General features: G+C 36.0%; 3 protein-coding genes across 3 annotated transcripts; all 3 read right to left on the bottom strand.

Moving 5' to 3' along the window:
- Positions 1-229: 229 nt before the first annotated feature.
- On the bottom strand, positions 230-4035 carry LOC108198413 (phosphate transporter PHO1 homolog 3). The gene is made up of 11 exons (XM_017366168.2): positions 3074-4035; positions 2620-2993; positions 2458-2529; positions 2214-2343; positions 1887-2007; positions 1549-1807; positions 1350-1454; positions 1065-1259; positions 709-987; positions 473-609; positions 230-393 (listed from the first exon to the last, which is right to left on the bottom strand). The coding sequence occupies exons 1-11, from the start codon at positions 3663-3665 to the stop codon at positions 291-293; spliced, it is 2367 nt and encodes a 788-aa protein (XP_017221657.1). The 5' UTR covers positions 3666-4035; the 3' UTR covers positions 230-290.
- A 256-nt stretch (positions 4036-4291) lies between these two features.
- On the bottom strand, positions 4292-9074 carry LOC108198898 (rhamnogalacturonan I rhamnosyltransferase 4). The gene is made up of 9 exons (XM_017366672.2): positions 8923-9074; positions 8289-8610; positions 7165-7232; positions 6997-7085; positions 6757-6919; positions 6235-6524; positions 5703-5907; positions 5204-5361; positions 4292-5087 (listed from the first exon to the last, which is right to left on the bottom strand). The coding sequence occupies exons 2-9, from the start codon at positions 8545-8547 to the stop codon at positions 4814-4816; spliced, it is 1506 nt and encodes a 501-aa protein (XP_017222161.1). The 5' UTR covers positions 8548-8610; positions 8923-9074; the 3' UTR covers positions 4292-4813.
- Positions 9075-15640: 6566 nt separating this feature from the next.
- On the bottom strand, positions 15641-17056 carry LOC108198412 (NAC domain-containing protein 82-like). Its single transcript, XM_017366167.1, has one exon. The coding sequence runs from the start codon at positions 17054-17056 to the stop codon at positions 15641-15643; it is 1416 nt and encodes a 471-aa protein (XP_017221656.1).
- Between the last annotated feature and the right edge of the window lie 1493 nt (positions 17057-18549).

Raw genomic sequence — 18549 nt, 5'->3', positions numbered from 1 at the left:
AGCTTAGGTGATTTGGTTCCAGGTTAGGCATGCCCATTATTTGTGATATCGCATTTGCTCTCTTAATCTGTCTTTAAGGAGAATATGTTTTGATTTTTGTTTGTGCAACACTAATAAACCTCGTCTTGCTTTGTTACTTGACAATTGACATGGTTGTTTGGAACAAATGCATGTCATTTTCCTAATTATATATGATTATATATATGATTTCTAATTCATGAACCAAAACTTTCGGATAACATGTCAATTTACTAATAAAATAAAACTAACAAGCAGGATATAATTACTAATTATGCATCTTCTTCATCTTCATTTTCATCATAGTTGAAAGGTAGTGGTACAGACTTGAAGGCACGATACTTCCCCACATTGTTCAAGTGTTCATTCTCCAACCTACACATGCAAGTATGCAACACTCTGTAACAACTGCATTAGATATCAAATTTTAACGATTTTGAATTATTAAAATTACCGAAAGAAGTTCCAAATGCCGCGACGGATGATCTCTAGACTGGCTACAATCGTAACCAATGTCTGGTGATGAAGGAATGAAACATCAAAGTCCAAAACCGTCTGGAGCCAAGCAAGCCTCAACAGAATATTCAATACCTGCATTTTTACATTCAAAACTAAATGTACCCCCTTACTAGATTATTTTAACTCTCGAAAATTAAGTGTAAATTTGAATGGAGATCGGAGGCTGCTAACCATGGCTACAAAATAAACACTTTTGTGTGGAACTAGTAGTTTGTCTCGTAGCCAACGGTTCTTGGAAGTTCGGCCTAGTAGCCCCCAGTCCCACACAAGGTCCCAATATGTACTAGAAAATGCGGCGATTATAGAGGCAATCCAGGCCACTATATTCCATCCAGCACTCTTGTCGCGGCTGTAAGCTATTCTAGTAGTCACAGCTACAATTGTCGCAAGATATTTTAGTCCGTTTAGACCCTGCCAATTATCTTTTTCCTCAAAGAAGCGCCTGAGACACTGACAATATACCAGAAACAGAACTTAATTTTCTACTTTTAAGTGATATTTGTTACAGGAAAAAGAAACTGTAGTACCTGAAGGAGGCGCCATGTATATGGGATGGCGGCTACAATGAAATTGAAGGTATTGAAAACTTCGTTATCCTTGCAACTGTTTTCTCTGCGTTTGTAGTCACCTGAACTATAGTAACAAATGTAGAACTCAAGATTTCTGAAAGCCTGAACCTGGCTAGTAAATTGATCCGCCAAGAAAAAGTCGGATAGTACAACCTGCATTCACAGTAATAGAATCATATAACTGATTTTTATTCCTATAACTAGAAAATTAGGCACTGGTGATAATTTCACCTTTTACGGTACCTTGTATAGAGGAGCACAAATGCAGTGAAAGATGCATGTGAGCAAGAAGTATCGACTTGAACGGTAGATGATATTGAATGGTAAGATCACTACTAATAACACAAGCTACAGAAAATAAACCAGTAGTGAAAATATCAGTTTGTAATCAACTGGAAGGGTAGATGTTAACTGATTAGTGATATAGGTTTATTGAACTTACAATTACTAAAACCAAAGGCAGAAGCTCGGTAATTGCCTTGTAATCCCCTGTTTTGGGTTCCATTTCCATATCAAGATTTGCTAGCACACAACCTGTTGCTAAGGCTGCGAGGCCAAAAGCAAGCAATAGAACTTCTCGGTAGCCTAGTGCAGTTCTTTGATTGAACCCAAATATAAAAGGATAATTCACTCGATATCGTCTCCAGAAGTATATGTTTGCAGCATACATTATCATGTGCAAGACGATGAACCCAAACAGGCTACAACGAATATAACAATATGAGGGTATGGACTATGGTGCTGGTTAGGGTAGAAAAACAGGTTTTTAGCAGAGTTTACCTGTACAGGGGAAACATGGTATTCATGTATTTGTCTCTGCCACTCTCTTGTATTATGTTACGAGCTCGTACAATTAAAATGAGGGCGATAATGAGAGATACCGTGCACCCAGCAAAGAAACCTGAATTTTTTTTCTATAAGATGAGAAAGGAACTAAATTTAAAAAACACAGACATTTGAAGAAAGATGTCCAGGAACCAGTGATCTGTAGTTCCATGAGTAATTCTATAGTGTACTAAAGGCATCAAGTGCATCCGTCATTAAATTCCGGCAGATTACTCGTCTCAAAAATAAGATAAGCTTATGCAGAGGAAACTAGAAATGTACCTAAGAAGGCAGTTGTTCTATGTCGTTGTCTTTTGGCTGTTGGTCTTAGAATGCTCAGTCCTTTTTTGCGATTAGAGTTAGAAAAGTGCTTAACAAATGCAGCTTCAACCCTTTCCATGAGCTTCGGAACCTGTAAAATTATCTCATTTATGTCTTATATGTCCATTTACAAACGTGCAGTGGACATACATACACAGCATGTGAATGATCTGAGAAAATTTCTTTTCAAGTTCAAGATTTTCACCTCATCAGAGCTGCCAATGTAAGAGTTATCAACCAATTTCAAGTAGGACTTGGAAGCGTTTCTTAAAGTTATCTGAAGCGACCAGGAAATCCCAGAATTGAAACTATAAGCAAGCAGAAAGGATAAATAATCTAATACTAGGGAATGTAAATCGCTTATTACCTTATCGTATTTTTTCAAGATCTTTGAAAATGCCAACATGTTCATAAAGCTAAAACTTCTTAGAAGTTGAAGCCTCTGGTAAAATTCAGTAAAAGCCCTTTTAAGTTGTTCTTCAACTTTACTCAGATTCTCCTTGGTCAGTTTCAAGTCAGTCTGAATAGGAATATTAAGCACACTTCTTATGGTCGAACGAGGTGTCTCAATAGAGTTATTAACTGTAACATGGCTGAGTATCTCCAGCGGAGGTGGTCTGAATGTAATTCCCCTGGTCTTGCTGACGCCTCCAGAAATTGCATCGTTACTGAAAGAATCATCTGATCTCTGTCCAGTGTTTGAATGATCTTCATCTATTACATCCATGTGATCTACTTTCCCTGTTAATCAACAACTTAGAGCATCAATCAATATTAACTAAATTTTTTTATGAACATGCAGTACTTAACAATAGACTTACTTCTTGATCTCATGGCAGTAGAAGCTGAGGCAGTTAAAGCAGCTGCTTCCGAGGAAGCTTTAGCAGCAGCAGCAAGACGGTTCATCTCCACTTGACTTTCAAAAATTACATGCTTTGGGTTATCAACTTTGATCCGAAATGCAATCAGAGCATCCATTTGCTTATTTAACTCAGCAGCCTCTTTCATCACCTCCTGAACTTTACCCTTATAAAACTTATTAACTTTATTGAACTCATCATCAAGCCTCCGAAAGAATACAAGTTCATACTCTCCTCCTTCGTCAGCCACCATCAGAAACCTCGTCTCGTACCCTTCTTCTCCATTTGATCTCTTCACTGAGTTAACCAAAATGGGCTGGCTTTCAGAGTCATGAGTTCTTGGAGAAACAGTTCTTTGGGTTAAGCCACTAAAAGCTCTGTAAAGTGTGAGTTTTCGACTTAATCCAGGTGGATTAGTAGCTAAAGGTGCTGTTCTATTTCTTTCTTGAAAATGATTTATATCTTTCAAGAGATTCTTCAGAGAATCATAACCCATGTATGCTTCTGTCCATTCTGGTACCATCTGCGACTTCAATTCTTTTCCAAACTTCATCTTTTACTTCTTCACTATCATGAACTCACTCAACTCAATAATTTTCAGTGTATGGCCTTGAATGAACCGGAAAACATAAGATTTAGTGTTTGAGATAAGAAGTTGATGTTAATTTTTAATTACAGGAATTGACAAGAATAGCTGACAGGAAAGGTTCAACGCATGCTATCAATATGATATAAGGTGCATGAATTGGTTTTCCGTTGTTTTTTATGCAGAATTAGGTAGGCTAGATGACAATCTTGTTCATGAAGTTTATAACTGGATACACATTAAGATAAAATATTTACACCCTACTCTGAGATTTCGATAGTCTATTTTAGCAAAACCTCTGGTGTTTACAGCTTATGCAGACGTCGAGAGGCGCCTTAGAGGGTAGTTACCACATGTACACCTCCGTCTTGTCTATATGAAAGTACTAACACAGGGTGTGCCACACTTCCACATCAAGAACAGAACACATGTCAGCCACGGCATCCATGAACCTCTTTCTGATGTGATGAAAATGTCATTTTACCGGTGCTGGAATTAAAATTGTGGCAATGAAATCAAGAGAAGGTAATTTTTATATGGTGCTTTGTATTCATATATTACCTAACAGTTGACAATTTTCGAAACTTAATATTAAACAAGAAAGATCCTGAATGAGCACTCTGCTGATGGCGAAATCTGATACAGTACATCATCATGTAGAATTCAGACACAAGCAAGACTTGACCAGAGTACGAGGTTGTCTTACAAATACAAAAGATTCACTAATTTGAGGGATGGTAGATTACAAAATCTGAAATGAATATTATGAGCAACTACTGGTACATGTGTCTGTGGATAGAAATGCTATGGTATTCATATGAACATCTGCAGAATATTATTCCTGATATTGAATCCAGCCAACACTATTGACAAAATGAATGTATTTCCTGCATAGGACTTGGATTATTTCAATGTTTCCTGCAACACTTCTTCGGCACTCTTCCCAGACCAATTGTTTCTCTGGCTCCATTAATCTAAACACTCGACAGATGTATTTCAACTACTATCAAGTATCTGACCCTTCAATCTACAACTACGTATTTACATGGTTTCCTCATTAAGACATGGTCATTCAATACGACAGATTGCTAATACCACCCCAGCAATATGGCTGATCAATAATTTTTACTAACATTTTCAGCATGTGACAAGTTGATGCACCTTGGTTTTTCACATAGACACTCGTGCGGATTTGCATAGAAATAATCTTCTTCTTTGGGCTTGCTTTTCATTACTTTGCGATGAGAGGGCTCTCCTACCTTTTTCTTGTGCGTTGATTTTAGAGCAGCTGAGAACTCATCCCAGGAAAGTGTATTGTTCTTATGTAAATCGATTAATTCTACAATCTTTCGTCTATTAAGCTGGAGGGTCTTTCTGAACCCTAGATATCTGCATGATGTATAATTTATTAGAATAGAATCTTAAGGTCAAGGAGTATCATTGATCTTTTCCGTTAGAAAGTAACCATATATACATCGCTTCTTGAAATTTTTTGCATTTTGTACCTTCGGTGACCTTCAACTATCTTTGCCATGTTACCATCATATGTGGGTATGAAAACACTACTGGAAATGGAAACAATGAAATCCAGTGCAGCCATTTGTGATGAATGGTTTTGAAATTGTTGCAGATCTTCATGATCCAAAAGCGTCTCCTTCTTCACCTGAAAAGTTGTAACATCAAGACTCCAATCAAAACATCAACCAATTCATATCAGACAACTAAGAGGACTCGTAAAGGATTCTGAGGATTGTTGTTTGATAACAAAGGAATCATACAGTTTCTTATAACGAAGAATTGGCAGTTTATTTCAGTGATTGGAAAAGTAGCAACTGATGTCATTGAAAAAGCATCGGAATATTACCAAATGGCACCAAAACAATGTATAAGAAGTTGCACCCTCGTAACCTTACTAAATAGTCTATTGAAATGTTTTCAAACATTTGTAAATCAATTTTTAGATTAATCTATGGATTACACAACATAAAGGCATAAATTACTCACAATAAGTGGAAACGAAACTCGTAACTGATCAAGTCTCCTCTCACTGCCATATATCTCGCCAGATGCAATATATATTTGTGTCTCCCTGTCGAAATCTAATGCTACAAGCACTAAAGATGCCTCCTCTGGCGTAAGAGGGCATTGACCTTGTAATCTCCTCTCTTCAGAAACTATATCTTTCTCCCTCCACCTTGGAAATGCATACCTGCAAAGAGAGTGCAGTGGATATATATACATAAAATTATTGCAAAAATCAAAGTTGAGGGAGTTTTAATATGATCTGATAAATAAAACAAACAGAAAATTGCATATACTAACATCCAAAACATTCAATCTTATTACTATTTTCTGTCATAAATAACTCTGTCTGTGTGTGTGATTAGAAGCCAAGTTCAAACTTCAAACTATGTGATTAAATTAGAGGATTGAAATGAAAGACCTTAAATCATTTTCCAAGGAACAAAATACATGCATATGCATTCAGTATAGGCTCAAGTCCCCGAGGGTAGGGATTACTTTAATAGGAAATCACCTTAATCGCTTCAGCTTGTCGGCTTCTTCCTTTGTGCAGCCATGCGTACAACCTGAGAAAGCCAACATATCCATCTCGTATCTTAGGTGCAGCACTATATAAGAACCTTTCCCTCGAAGAATATGAACCAATTTGTGTCCCAAATCCTCAATTTGAGGTGTAAATCTTAGTGCCTGGAAATTGACACGGCATCTGAGTTTCTGAAGATCAAGGGGGATCATATTATTTGCTAACCTTGCATCTGTTTTCTTGAAATGTATTAGCTTGTGCTTCTCGAAGAGTGGTAGAATCTGCATTAGGTGAAAGTAAGCCCATAAAGAAATGTTCTGTCAAATTAGACAGACATGGAGGGGGGGTGGATAAAATCAATTTTGTAAAGAACTTGTCTAATTCTTTCCACTTATTGTACCTCAATGGTACCAAATTATTTAAAATGAAAAAATTCAAATACTAGGAGAAGTTAATTCAATAAATATGCAAATTACACGTAAAACTAACTTTAGCACATACAGAGTAACATACCCGTTGCAGGTAGTATTTTTCATTTGACCAACTAACAGGAGCCATCTCTAGTGGCTGGTATCCATATATCTTGACAAACTTTTTTGGTAGTCTTTTAACAATCCGAACTTCATCACGCAAAGAGTCAATGAAGTGTTTCACATCAAAAACATCCTCAAAGTTACTACAAGTTGAGCACCCCAGGGTGATATGTTAAACACCAAGCAGCAGAAGGATATAACAGAAAGGTAAAAGTTATACCTATGATCAGCCCAGAAGGATGTCTTGTCAAGCTCCGGAACAATTAAGGTGACATTCAAAAGTCGAGCAACTGTCACCATGTCACAGATCTGAAAAGTGCACATTTTGCTATGTAAATTAGTACTTCAAAATAATAACAACACCTGGAGGGAAAACACAAGTACAAACCGCAGCACGCATTTGATTTAAACCCCCATTGCAAGAAACTTTGAGATATCCATTACTACTGTAGTTCCCTGCAAAATAGTAGGAAATGTGGAATCAATGTACAATTTTACATGAAATGAAAAAGAAAGTTTTCACGTATCAATATTAGTAAAGGATCATGGCTCGCTCGCCCACTTTAACTGCAAAGAGTGGCATGAAAAATTAAAATCAAAGTTCTCTCCATATTACTCATCGTTTAGCCTTATTATAGTTCAGTAGCCAGTAAGCTTATGATACCTAGGATAAATAATCAGTAATCGTCACATTATACTGTCATTGGGCACAAGCCCATTAATACTCTGTTAATTTGTGCAATAATTGTAAACTTTCAGAATATACTTCACGTAGGATTGAGCTCAAAGCTCTGATACCTTGTTAATCACAAATATATAAGAAAATGCATTTTTTCTGAATGAATTTATCACGCAAGCTGCTCCTGTATTTATAGGTAATACAGAGCTAATTAGAGCTAAAAATTAGCTATCAAATCCCTTCTTATCTGCCTGAAAATCTGCCTACATTATCCCTTAATATCAGCCTATCATATCACCTACCATCAGCCTCTCATTAGGCTTATGAAGCTGGCTGTTACTATCAGATTTCACAGATTTCACAGCTATCAAGTTACAACTAATGTACACTAACTGATGCTAAAGATATTGAGAGATAATTGCCAGTTCTCCTAAGACCTTAAGGTGTTAGGAGGAGGCGCGGTCAGGATCATATTGTATATTCTAACACTCCCTCTCACTCCCCAGAACTCGAAAGCCCATATTTAGGTCGAAGAGTGGATAATGGGCGCCCATCTTTGGGGCACAAATTTGCCTTCGTAACCATAATAAATAATAAATTATGAGAATATATAAGATCCTGTTAGCCCTTTTCTCACACCTTTAAGGTTTTAGATTGACTAGTTACTTAACATGCATTCTAGGAAGAGGTCTTGGAAAAGAACTTTGATCTCATTAGTTACAGTCATATTAAAGGAGAATTCTTGAGCCAACCACAATCAGGAAAATAACAATCACAGACATGCATGAGCAAATTCCAATAAAATCCAAAGTTAATAAATCAAGAAAACTCACTTGCAGGTGGAAGAGATGGCGTAGACTGCACCACGTTTTCCTCTATGGATAACATATTATACTTATTTCTCCGATTCAACGATCTAGTTAACAAGTTTGGATGCCAAAGACCACCAACAGTGACTAACTGAACAAGAAGTGTCCATATCAAAATGCAGAAACAAATCCGAACAAACCACACTCTTAATCTGGTCCTTCGGGTCACCTGGCCTGAGAACTTATCATACTTCATCTCTGAAGTCTCATGTCTAACATCCATTTCTATCCCCCCCTACCTCATTGCAATTTCAACATACCCCAAATAAACCACTGGAGATTTCACCTAACAGATTGTCACAAAATGTTCACAATTTACCTTAAATCAAATGTATACAATAATGTAATATCAAAAGCATAAATATATACAAGCACACTACTGCATATAAATTACAAGACTAGCCCATGAGGCCATGACCCTGTTTGACTGTAAAGGTTATCAAATGATACAAGAAAAATTCAAGCTTTGGGAAATAAAGTGTATGTGTGTGTGTGTGTGTGAGAGAGAGAGAGGGAGAGAGGGAGGGAGGGAGGGAGGGAGGGAGGGAGAGAGAGAGAGAGAGAGAGAGATGACAGAGGGCAATAAGTCAGAAGGTACCATAACAAGAAATTGCAGAGGCTTCAAGTGCACAACAATATCAGCTTTTAATCACCAAGTGGGAAAGATTGGAAACTATCATTGGTACTATTGCTATTCAGAGTAATAAATCTTGAAAGCAGAATATTAGTAGTATCACTATAGTGTTGGAAACAAAATGATAGAAATTAATTCTATAAAAACAAGAAACATAAAATACACATAATATGGGGAAGGTCAGTAGGAGATCTCCGGTTTTTTAGACAATAAAGATATTATTAAATTATGGGTAACGATTAATACGATGAATGTGGAACTGCCTTCTTATCCCAATATTTGGTGATCTCGCACAACGATACAATGATGTTACACGGAGGATTCACTGTATGACTATATATACTGGATCTTTTTACAATTTGGGCCAAAGGAGTTAAATCTAGAGATTATAATAAAATATTATCGAATTGATGAAACTGATGTGAATTAAAAAATTATCTTATTTAATTTAAGACATGTTCAATCACAAGGGGTCATCAAATACTCCCTTTGTCCCAATATAATTGTCGTTTTGACTTTTTCACACGTAATTTAAGATGTAAAAAAAAACATAATTCTACACGTTATTTTTCAGTTTTTCTTTTTTTTAATAAAAATATAGATGTTAAACTTTTATTTAGAAAAAAAAATTAAAAATAATATGTAGAAATATGTTTTTTTCACCTCAAATTACGTGATAAAAATCAAAACAACACTTATTATTACAAAATCAATATAAATAACAGAACTGGAAGAATTATGGATTCGGAAATAGATTTAGATTGATTCTTTAGGGGATCTATTAGGATCGTGATGGATCAAGTGGGCTTACTAGAAATTAAGGCGAGTCTCTAGGTCGGGATGAATTGGATGGGTGCGGAGATGGACCATGTAGCCATCGATGATGGTAGTATTATTATTTTTTTTTTTACAGAAACCATCGATGATGGTATTAAGAAATGGTAATACGTACCATGTAAATTTTAGGGAAATCTACAAAACTACTTACTTTTTCTTTTATTATTTTCAAAAATACTACCTTCCAGAATTATTTTTAAAAATACCTTTTCATAAATTTTTTTTTTCAAAAATACTGTTTGCAACTTTTGCAACCTCATTTGCAACTACAGGCGGCGCCAGCCGTGTTGCAACCTCTTTTGCAACTTCATATGCAGTTGAATTCCTGATTTCAAGTTCCAGTTTTCAAATGTCATTTTCGACCTCATTTTCGGAATCGATATGGCATATGGTTGTATTCAGTTGCATATGGTTGCATTCAGTTGATTCTATTGTAATCTAATGGCCCCGCCAGGGGCACACCATACATCTGTTGTTACTTACAATTTTCAGTTGCATTTAGTTGCAACTGAGGTTGCAAATGAAGTTGCAAAAGTTGCAACTAAGGCTGAGCATTCGGTCGATTCGGTCCAACGGACCGAAGACCAAACTTTGAAATTTTTTTGGACCGGACCGGACCGAAGTTTGCATATGGACCGAACCGGAACCGAACCGAAATAATTCGGTCGGTCCGGTCCGGTCCGCTAGAACCGAATTTTTTAAGAAAATCAAATTAATCTATATTTACAAAGAAAATTAGCAAGCATTATAAACAAGATAGTACCGCAGCAGTAGTCTGATCAAGCAGCTTCATGTAATCATGTATATTAACAAAGAAAGACAACTGGTACAACAAGGAAATAAATTAAAGATACTAATCCATAGCTGAAAGTATCTACTGCTCAGTTCATGAATCTGTGGAGTTTGAATTTAACGGGGCCGGTGATTGTGTGCGGACTACGGTGTACGTGTACTACTGCGTGTGTGACAAAGGCGCGGCTCTAGAGATAGTAGAAGATTGTTTAGTCGACTAGTGTATAGGATAGAGATAGTATAATATTTTATCTAATATATAAAATAAAAATATTAATTATATATATAAAAGTTCGGTCCATTCGGTCCAGAACCGAAATTTCTCAATTGGGACCGGACCAAACCGTATTTTATTTCGGTCCGGACCGAAATACCCGAACTGACCGAAATTTCAGAAAATCAGGACCGAACCGGACCGAAATTATTCGGTTCGGTCCGGTTTTTCGGTTTCGGTTCGGTTTTGCTCAGCCCTAGTTGCAACTGCAGTTGCAACCTCATTTGCAACTTTTGCAACCTCATTTACAACTATATATAGTTTTCAGTTGCATTTAGTTGCAACTGAGGTTGCAAATGAAGTTGCAACTGCAGTTGCAAAAGTTGCAACTGCAGTTGCAACTTCATTTGCAACCTCATTTGCAACTTTTGCAACTTACAGTTTTCAGTTGAACTAGTTGCAATTGCAGTTGCAACAGTTGCAACTTTCCATTTTTATTTGCAACTTTTGCAACCTCATTTGCAACTTTTGCAAACTCATTTGCAACTTTTGCAACCTCATTTGCAACTTTTACGGCTGCGCCGCCCAAGGTTGCAAATGAGGTTGCAAAAGTTGCAAATCGTATTTTTGAAAAAAAAAATTTATGAAAAGGTATTTTTAAAAACAATGAAAAAGATGGTAGTATTTTTTAAAAAAATAATTTTACAGATGGGTATTTTTAAAAAGATCCCTAAACTTTATATATATCTCTTTTTTTTGTCAGGTAATGTAGGTTATAACTTGTTCATAATTTGATTGCACAAATTTTGCTAGATCGTTGAATAAATAAATAATTATAATCTTACTAACATTTTGACATACACATTTATTATTAAAAATAAATAAATTTAAAATATTATCGCCATAACAAATTATATTTTTTTTAAAATTTTGGACTCCAAAGAAAAAAGAGATGACACCAAAGTAACCAAAACTTATTCTTCGAAAATATATTAGACGGAGATAATTGAAAAAGTCATTGAACTTCTGTTTGTTTCTAGTCAAGTTTTGTTCTTAATATTAGTATATTTTTTCATTTGAGTCCAGGCTAGTAATTGTGAATTATGCGATAGTTGCTCACAATTAAGACTGCTTCTCTTTTACTTGTATACGACTATATGAGGACTATTGACATACTAGCTAGCAATGGTATCCTTAAACCCATGTGAGTACGTATAGATTTTTGGTCTTTTATTGCATGTATACGGATGGAAATGTGAGACCAGAGAATGCACAGGTAAACAAGCTCATATTAAGACACCAGATGATCTTAATTTACTAATAGCTCTAGCCCTGTTCCTTGGCTTATCTCAGGCTTCATACCCTAGACAATGTTGAGGAGTGTGACACTGATCCTGGGATACCTAAAATGAGTCCAAGCTCTTCACATATAAGATCACCAAGTAAAATAAATATATTATCTAATTGCAGAGCAATACAGCTTAATACTATTGACCTAAATCACTGTAGATTGTTTTCAACAATGTTTTAATCACTGAATTTGTCTAAGCAACTAAGGAAATAAATCAGAAAATCGGATGCAGAGTTGAGTACATTATCCATTGACACAGTTCATGCAGTATACATACAAGAACTATAGATTGTGATGAAAAAAAATGTTTCATTCCCTTGGATTAATTGGCCAAGTAAAGAAACAGACAACTGCAGTAACCACCTTGGTCATTATACAAGAAAGCCTAAAAATATAATCAGGACATGAAAACTAAATCAGATGCAAGACTTTTTAGCAGGTCCTGCTTCTTCAGCTTCTCAGTGTTTGTTTTGGCGGGAAAAGTGTATGTGCTAATGTGTTACTATGCACTAAGAGCTTCATATTATGATCATGGAAACTTAGTACAAGATCCTCCCAACTTTTGCAGCTCATGGAACGCAAGCCTACTGATAAATATTTCACATTGTTTCTATTGATTTCATTATAAAATGCATGAGATAGATATAATATTATTATGAGTAATTAAGTGCATTTTGTGTACCTGTACTTTAAGCGAGACACCACTTGCAATACTGTATTTCTAAAATCATCACATGCAATATCACATTTCATAATCCGATACAATTTATGCAGTCCCGTCTATAATTCTTAACGTCATTAACAGATAAAGGGGTATTTGTGTAATTTTGCCTTTATAACGGCTCTTTTGTGCTTCTTTTTGCTATTTAACGAACCTACAACACCCCCGCCTAATCATTCTACAGCCTCACGCAACCCTAATTTTCCAACTGTTATGCTAGCCAGAAAATTAGGGTTGCGTGAGGTTGTAGAATGATTCAGGGGGTTGCAGCTTCATTATATAGCAAAAAGAAGCACAAAAGAAGTATAACAGAGGTGAAACTACATAAATATCCTTTTGTCTGTTAATAACATTAAGAAGTATATACGGGACTGCATAAACTGTATCGGGTTATGAACCGTGATATTGCATGTGGTAGTATTAGAAGTGCAATATTGCAAGTGGTGTTTCGCTTAAAATACATGTATATACTTTACTATTATCTGCCATCTTTATCACATAAACACATAAACAGATTTTTAAACGAGTAAACGAGTAAACACATGGATTTTTGTTAAACGAGTAAACACATAAACAGATTTTTGTTTACCAAAGGGTATCCACTGAGTCGAAGAGTCACCGAAAATCTCCCATGGATTGGCGTTGGGACCGTAAATCTCCTTCTCCTGGATGACATCCCAAGAAAGCGTCCCCTGAATCTTGGGTTTCAAGTAGTTCTCCAACAACTCTTTGTCACTCGGGCAAAATTTATAGCCTGGGGGAAGCTTCAAGGCCATAACTAACTAACTTACGATGCTGAAACCTTAAGGCTTAAGAGGAGACTAGGTTAATGTATGAGCGTGGTAAAACTTGTGTAGAAAGTAGTGAATTTGACAGAAGATTGGTACTGGACACAGGGAATTACAAGCATCTTCTCTGAACCCTCCAATCAGCTCTCTCCGAGAGACTAGATATTTTTACAGGCAGGCCGCTATATTTTCTCTGCTAGATATTTATGTTCTTACTCTGAGAGTCTGAGTATACTTCTTAGTCTTTGTTTTGGCGGGAAAAGTGTATGTGCTAATGTGTTATGCTGGTTCCTCCATAGTCCATACATTGTTTGGACTTGCTCTAGCTGAATGCTTTTCACTTTCAGAGAAATAAGAGCTTCATATTATCATCCTGGAAACTTAGTACAAGATCCTCCCAACTTTTGTCCAAATAACATGACAGAGTGACTTCACACCCAACTCATTATTTGTTTATTGATGATTTTTAATAAAAATTATATATATATTTGTGCCTAGTAATATCATATATCACAGCCACTAGCATACTCTTGATTAAATTTTATACCTTACTGAGATGTTGCTAAAACACAAATGTGTCAACGATATATTAAAATATATATAAAAAATTTAACTATTAAAATATATTAAAAATTTATCATTCATTTTTTAAAGATAATTGTGTAATTGTGTTTTTGTTGTTCTTGTCTTAAAAAAATATGCTGAACCATACAAGATTGAAAGTTGAAACTGTCAGTTAAAATTTTTAAAGATAAAATATTACAGTCGGTTCCTAAAATTAAAAGTAGAGCTAGCCAAACAGATGAATGAGCTCGGCTCGATTCGTCTCATCTAAAAACTTATCAATTTTTTTTTCCTGTTACAAGACAAGATTAACTCGGCACGGATCATTTGAATAGGCGAAGCGTTCACGAGATTTAGAATCAGAATTCGCGTATCGTCTCGCTTCGTACCGCCTGTCTCAACTTAAATTCGACACATCATGTTGGCTTGTCTCATCACTGCCGAGATGAATCAACTCGCCGAGACAAGTCGAATCGCCTCCAGGATAATCATAAACGATCGGTATCTAATGATTGCATTTGACAGATCAAGCCCTCATAACTCATAAGTTTCTCAGCTTACGAAACAGAGGCATGCTCGATATATAGATAATTTAGTCTAAATGTTCTAACTCTTTTCTTTTAACTAATACAACACAAGACATGAACACAAAAGATTCTAATGTAAAACGAGTGAAATATATAAGTCCCGAACCCTGAATTCCCATGCGTAACAAATGACATGCAACGCAAGACAAAGGAGAAAACAACAAGTTTATTTTAGTCATTGTAGATTATTCGATAGTTACTCACAATATGAGGGCTCTCCAAGTACGAAATTAAGTAAAAGTCTAAAAAAGTAGAACTATCGACATACCAGCAATCGTATCCTTAAATTAATGCGAGCACATTCTTGGTCTTTTATTCAGATGGGTGGATATGTGAGTCCAGAGAATGCACAAGCTCATATTAAAACACTAGATGATCTTAATTTACTAATAACTCTACCCTTATTCCATGGCTTATCTCAGGCTTCATAGCCTAGACAATGTTGAAGAATGTGATTCTGATCCTGGGATAGCTAAAATGAGTTTAAGCTTCTTCACATATAAAATCACCAAGTACAATAAATATATAATCCAATTGCAGAGCAATACAGCTTCATGCTATTGACCTAAAGCGCTATTGATTGATTTTAACAATGTTATTCACTGAATTTGTCAAAGCAACTAAGAAAATAAATCAGAAAATCGGATGCAGAATTGAGTACATTATCCATTGACAAAGTTTAGGAGTATACATGCAAGAACTATAGATTGTCATAAGAAATGTTCCATTCCCTTGGAATTGGCCAAGTAAATAAACAGACAACTTCAGTAACCACTTTCGTCATTATACAAGAAAGCCTAAAAATAAACTCAGAACATGAAAACAAAATCAGATGCAAGACTTTTTAGCAGGTCCTGCTTCTTCAGCTTCGAATGACTTCCTTTTCCCCAATCCGCAACTAATGTTCTGCGTAGGCTGTTGCCATTGTTGCTGCTGTCGCTCCTGCACATTGTTGTTCACTTGCCCCAGTTTCTCCAATAGATCTGACCAAGAACCCGCATCAAGCAAATCCTCAAAATTCAAAGACAGATCACTATTGGGCAGTGGCTGATCCATCATTGGCACATTGTCAACATTGTTGTCGTCTTGCCCCAGTTCCTCCAATAAATCTGACCAAGAGCCCGCATCAAGCAAATCCTCTAAATTTAAAGGAACATCACGGTTGGGCAGTGGCTGATCCATCATCGGCACATTGTCAGCATCTGACCAGAAATCATCACCAATTATATTTATATCCTCCAAGTCCAGATATACTTCGTCCTCAGACCCACCGTTGAAATCTGATAATACTGTCCCCATGTTTTGAAAACCCTCACCCATACAAATCACTGGTTGGGCGGCTTCTTCATTGTTGAGTCCCTGATCATCATTAAGTACATTCAGCCCCTGACCCTCTGGTTTTTCAACACTAGACGTCCCCCTTGCATCATCATATTGTGGCATACCTTCATTAAGGATTGATCTGTGGTCAGAACCATCGAGACATAGGGTATTCGTCAAGGCCAACAGGTTCTGATTGACCATCTCAATCCTCTCTTCACCACATCTCTGATTCTCATAACTGAATCCACACGTACTAGAATCATCAATATTAGAGGCCACCTCCTTTCTTGGATCGCAGAAACTATCAACCAACACCGCCTTTTCCCTCCCATCCTTACTATTAGAAGTAGTCGCGGATTTCTTGTTTGCTTTAGACTTAGCACTGCCACGTCTTCCAGAAACCTCTTTGGGGCAAACCTTGACAGTTTTCATTGTATCAAGAGTGATCCGACAAACCACATAATCCTCAATCCCCTTCAAAAGATACTCATGCATGTTCCAATAATACTCAACTCCATTCTTCAATCCATTAGTATCACTAATCTGAAAAACCAACATCCTCTTCTCCCCAATAGGAATATTATTAACATCCATGACGGCCTTACGACCCGTTTCAACGTGCCACGTACCACAACCTGCTGTCCTCACATAGTGTCCTTCACTCCCCTCACCAGATGATTCCTTATCTGCCATCTTTGTTAAACGAGTAAAGACATAAACAGATTTTTGTTTACCAGAAATTATCCATTGAGTGGACGAGTCACTGAAGATCTCCCATGGATTGGCGTTGGGACCGTAAATCTCCTTGTCCTGGATGACATCCAAAGAAAGGGTACCCTGAATCTTGGGTTTCAAGTAGTCCTCCAACAACTGTTTGTCACTTGGGCAAAATTTATAGCCTGGGGGAAGCTTCAAGGCCATAACTAATTCACGACGATGCTGAAACCTTAAGACTTGAGAGCAGACTAGGTTAATGTATGAGCGTGGTGGTAAAACTTGCGTAGAAAGCAGCTAGTGAATTTAACAGAAGATTGGTATATTTATAGGCGCCTGAGATGGAGTCTTTCTTATCTTTATCTGATCTAAGCCAGCTGGAAGAGAGATTATCTTGGGTCTTCATGCAGCAACTGTAATTTATAATTTCGATCTTTTATATTTCTAATATGGAAAACGGACCCTCGATGAATATCTTCTTATAATTACTTGCTGCTAAAGGTACTGGACCCAGGGAACAAGCAAGCATCTTCTCCGAGAGACTAGATTTTGTTGCAGGCCGCTATATTTTCTCTGCTGAACCTGAAGCTGTGAACTGTGATTGTAGCAGGGAATAAGTGTTGTTGTCCCTATCACATCTACGTGATCTTACTGAAGAATATATCATTTTAAGTATTTATAACATCCAAAAATCCTAACGTTATACTCCCGTCTCAATTTATTTGTGTTGTTTGACTTTTTGTGGTCAAATTGACATTGAAATTTACATATATTAAATAATTAAAAAAATTTATAAAAAATATATTATTAGAATGTACTTCCATTCAGTTTTAAAATGTTTTTTTTCAATTTTCAGGATCATGTAAAAATAATAACAAAATACCAGTCAAAATTTAGTTAATTTGACCAAGACAAAAATTGGGATGGAGGGAGTATATGAACTAGTGTCATGTAACCTAAAAGGATCTCTTTTCTTATTTTCTTATTTTATTATATAATAAATAATTTATTGCTCTACTTTTCTAATAGGTAGAAGTGTCTTATTTTTTACTCCCTCCATCTCAAATTAGATGAGCTCGTTGACTTCGGGCACGTACTTTAAAATTCATTGACCGCATAGCTACATTACCTATTTTTGAAATTTTATTTTTTCAAATAAAAATTTAAATATGAAATTTTTATTTATAAAAGAAAATTTTAAAAAATAAATTTCGGAACTATACAGTCAATGCACCTTAATTTACGTGCCCAAAGTCAACTAACTTATCTAATTTGGGATGGAGGGAGTACATCAGAATAATATCTTAATTAATAATTGGAGACAATAATTTATCATTCATTTTTTAAAGACAATTGAGTCTTTGTTGTTCTTGTCTTCAAAAAATATGTTGAACCATACAATATTAAAACTATTGCTTAAAATTTTAAAGATAAAATATTACCGTCGATTCCCAAAATTAAAATTAGTTTAAATAACACAGATTAGATGATACGTAGAGCTGGCCAAACAAACGAATGAGGTCGGCTCGAATGCTCGGCTCGATTCGTTTCATCTAAAAATTACTAATTTTTGGTCTGTTACAATATGAATTTAACTCGCATGCGTTCACGAAATTTAGAATTAGAATTCGCGTATGACGTGGAGATAATTACCAAAGACCGATAGCAACAAACTTACCAAACTTATTTTTAGAAATGAA

The sequence above is a fragment of the Daucus carota genome, chromosome 8, assembly GCF_001625215.2.
Source record: "Daucus carota subsp. sativus chromosome 8, DH1 v3.0, whole genome shotgun sequence".
Lineage (NCBI taxonomy): Eukaryota > Viridiplantae > Streptophyta > Magnoliopsida > Apiales > Apiaceae > Daucus > Daucus carota.
The sequence above is the reverse complement of the archived record's forward strand: the minus strand, read 5'-3'. Positions and strand labels throughout refer to the sequence as shown.

Bases quoted from the DNA above. Each gene is read 5' to 3' on its own strand.
- LOC108198413 (XM_017366168.2), bottom strand. From the start codon at position 3,665: ATGAAGTTTGGAAAAGAATTGAAGTCGCAGATGGTACCAGAATGGACA. The intron at 1,260-1,349 runs GTACCGTAAAAG...CTGTGAATGCAG, and splicing joins TTTGTGCTCCTCTATACAAG to GTTGTACTATCCGACTTTTT. The intron at 988-1,064 runs GTACTACAGTTT...GTATATTGTCAG, and splicing joins ATACATGGCGCCTCCTTCAG to TGTCTCAGGCGCTTCTTTGA.
- LOC108198898 (XM_017366672.2), bottom strand. From the start codon at position 8,547: ATGGATGTTAGACATGAGACTTCAGAGATGAAGTATGATAAGTTCTCA. The intron at 7,086-7,164 runs GTTTGTACTTGT...TGCACTTTTCAG, and splicing joins TAAATCAAATGCGTGCTGCG to ATCTGTGACATGGTGACAGT. The intron at 5,908-6,234 runs GTGATTTCCTAT...CTCTCTTTGCAG, and splicing joins GACAAGCTGAAGCGATTAAG to GTATGCATTTCCAAGGTGGA.
- LOC108198412 (XM_017366167.1), bottom strand. From the start codon at position 17,056: ATGGCCTTGAAGCTTCCCCCAGGCTATAAATTTTGCCCAAGTGACAAA.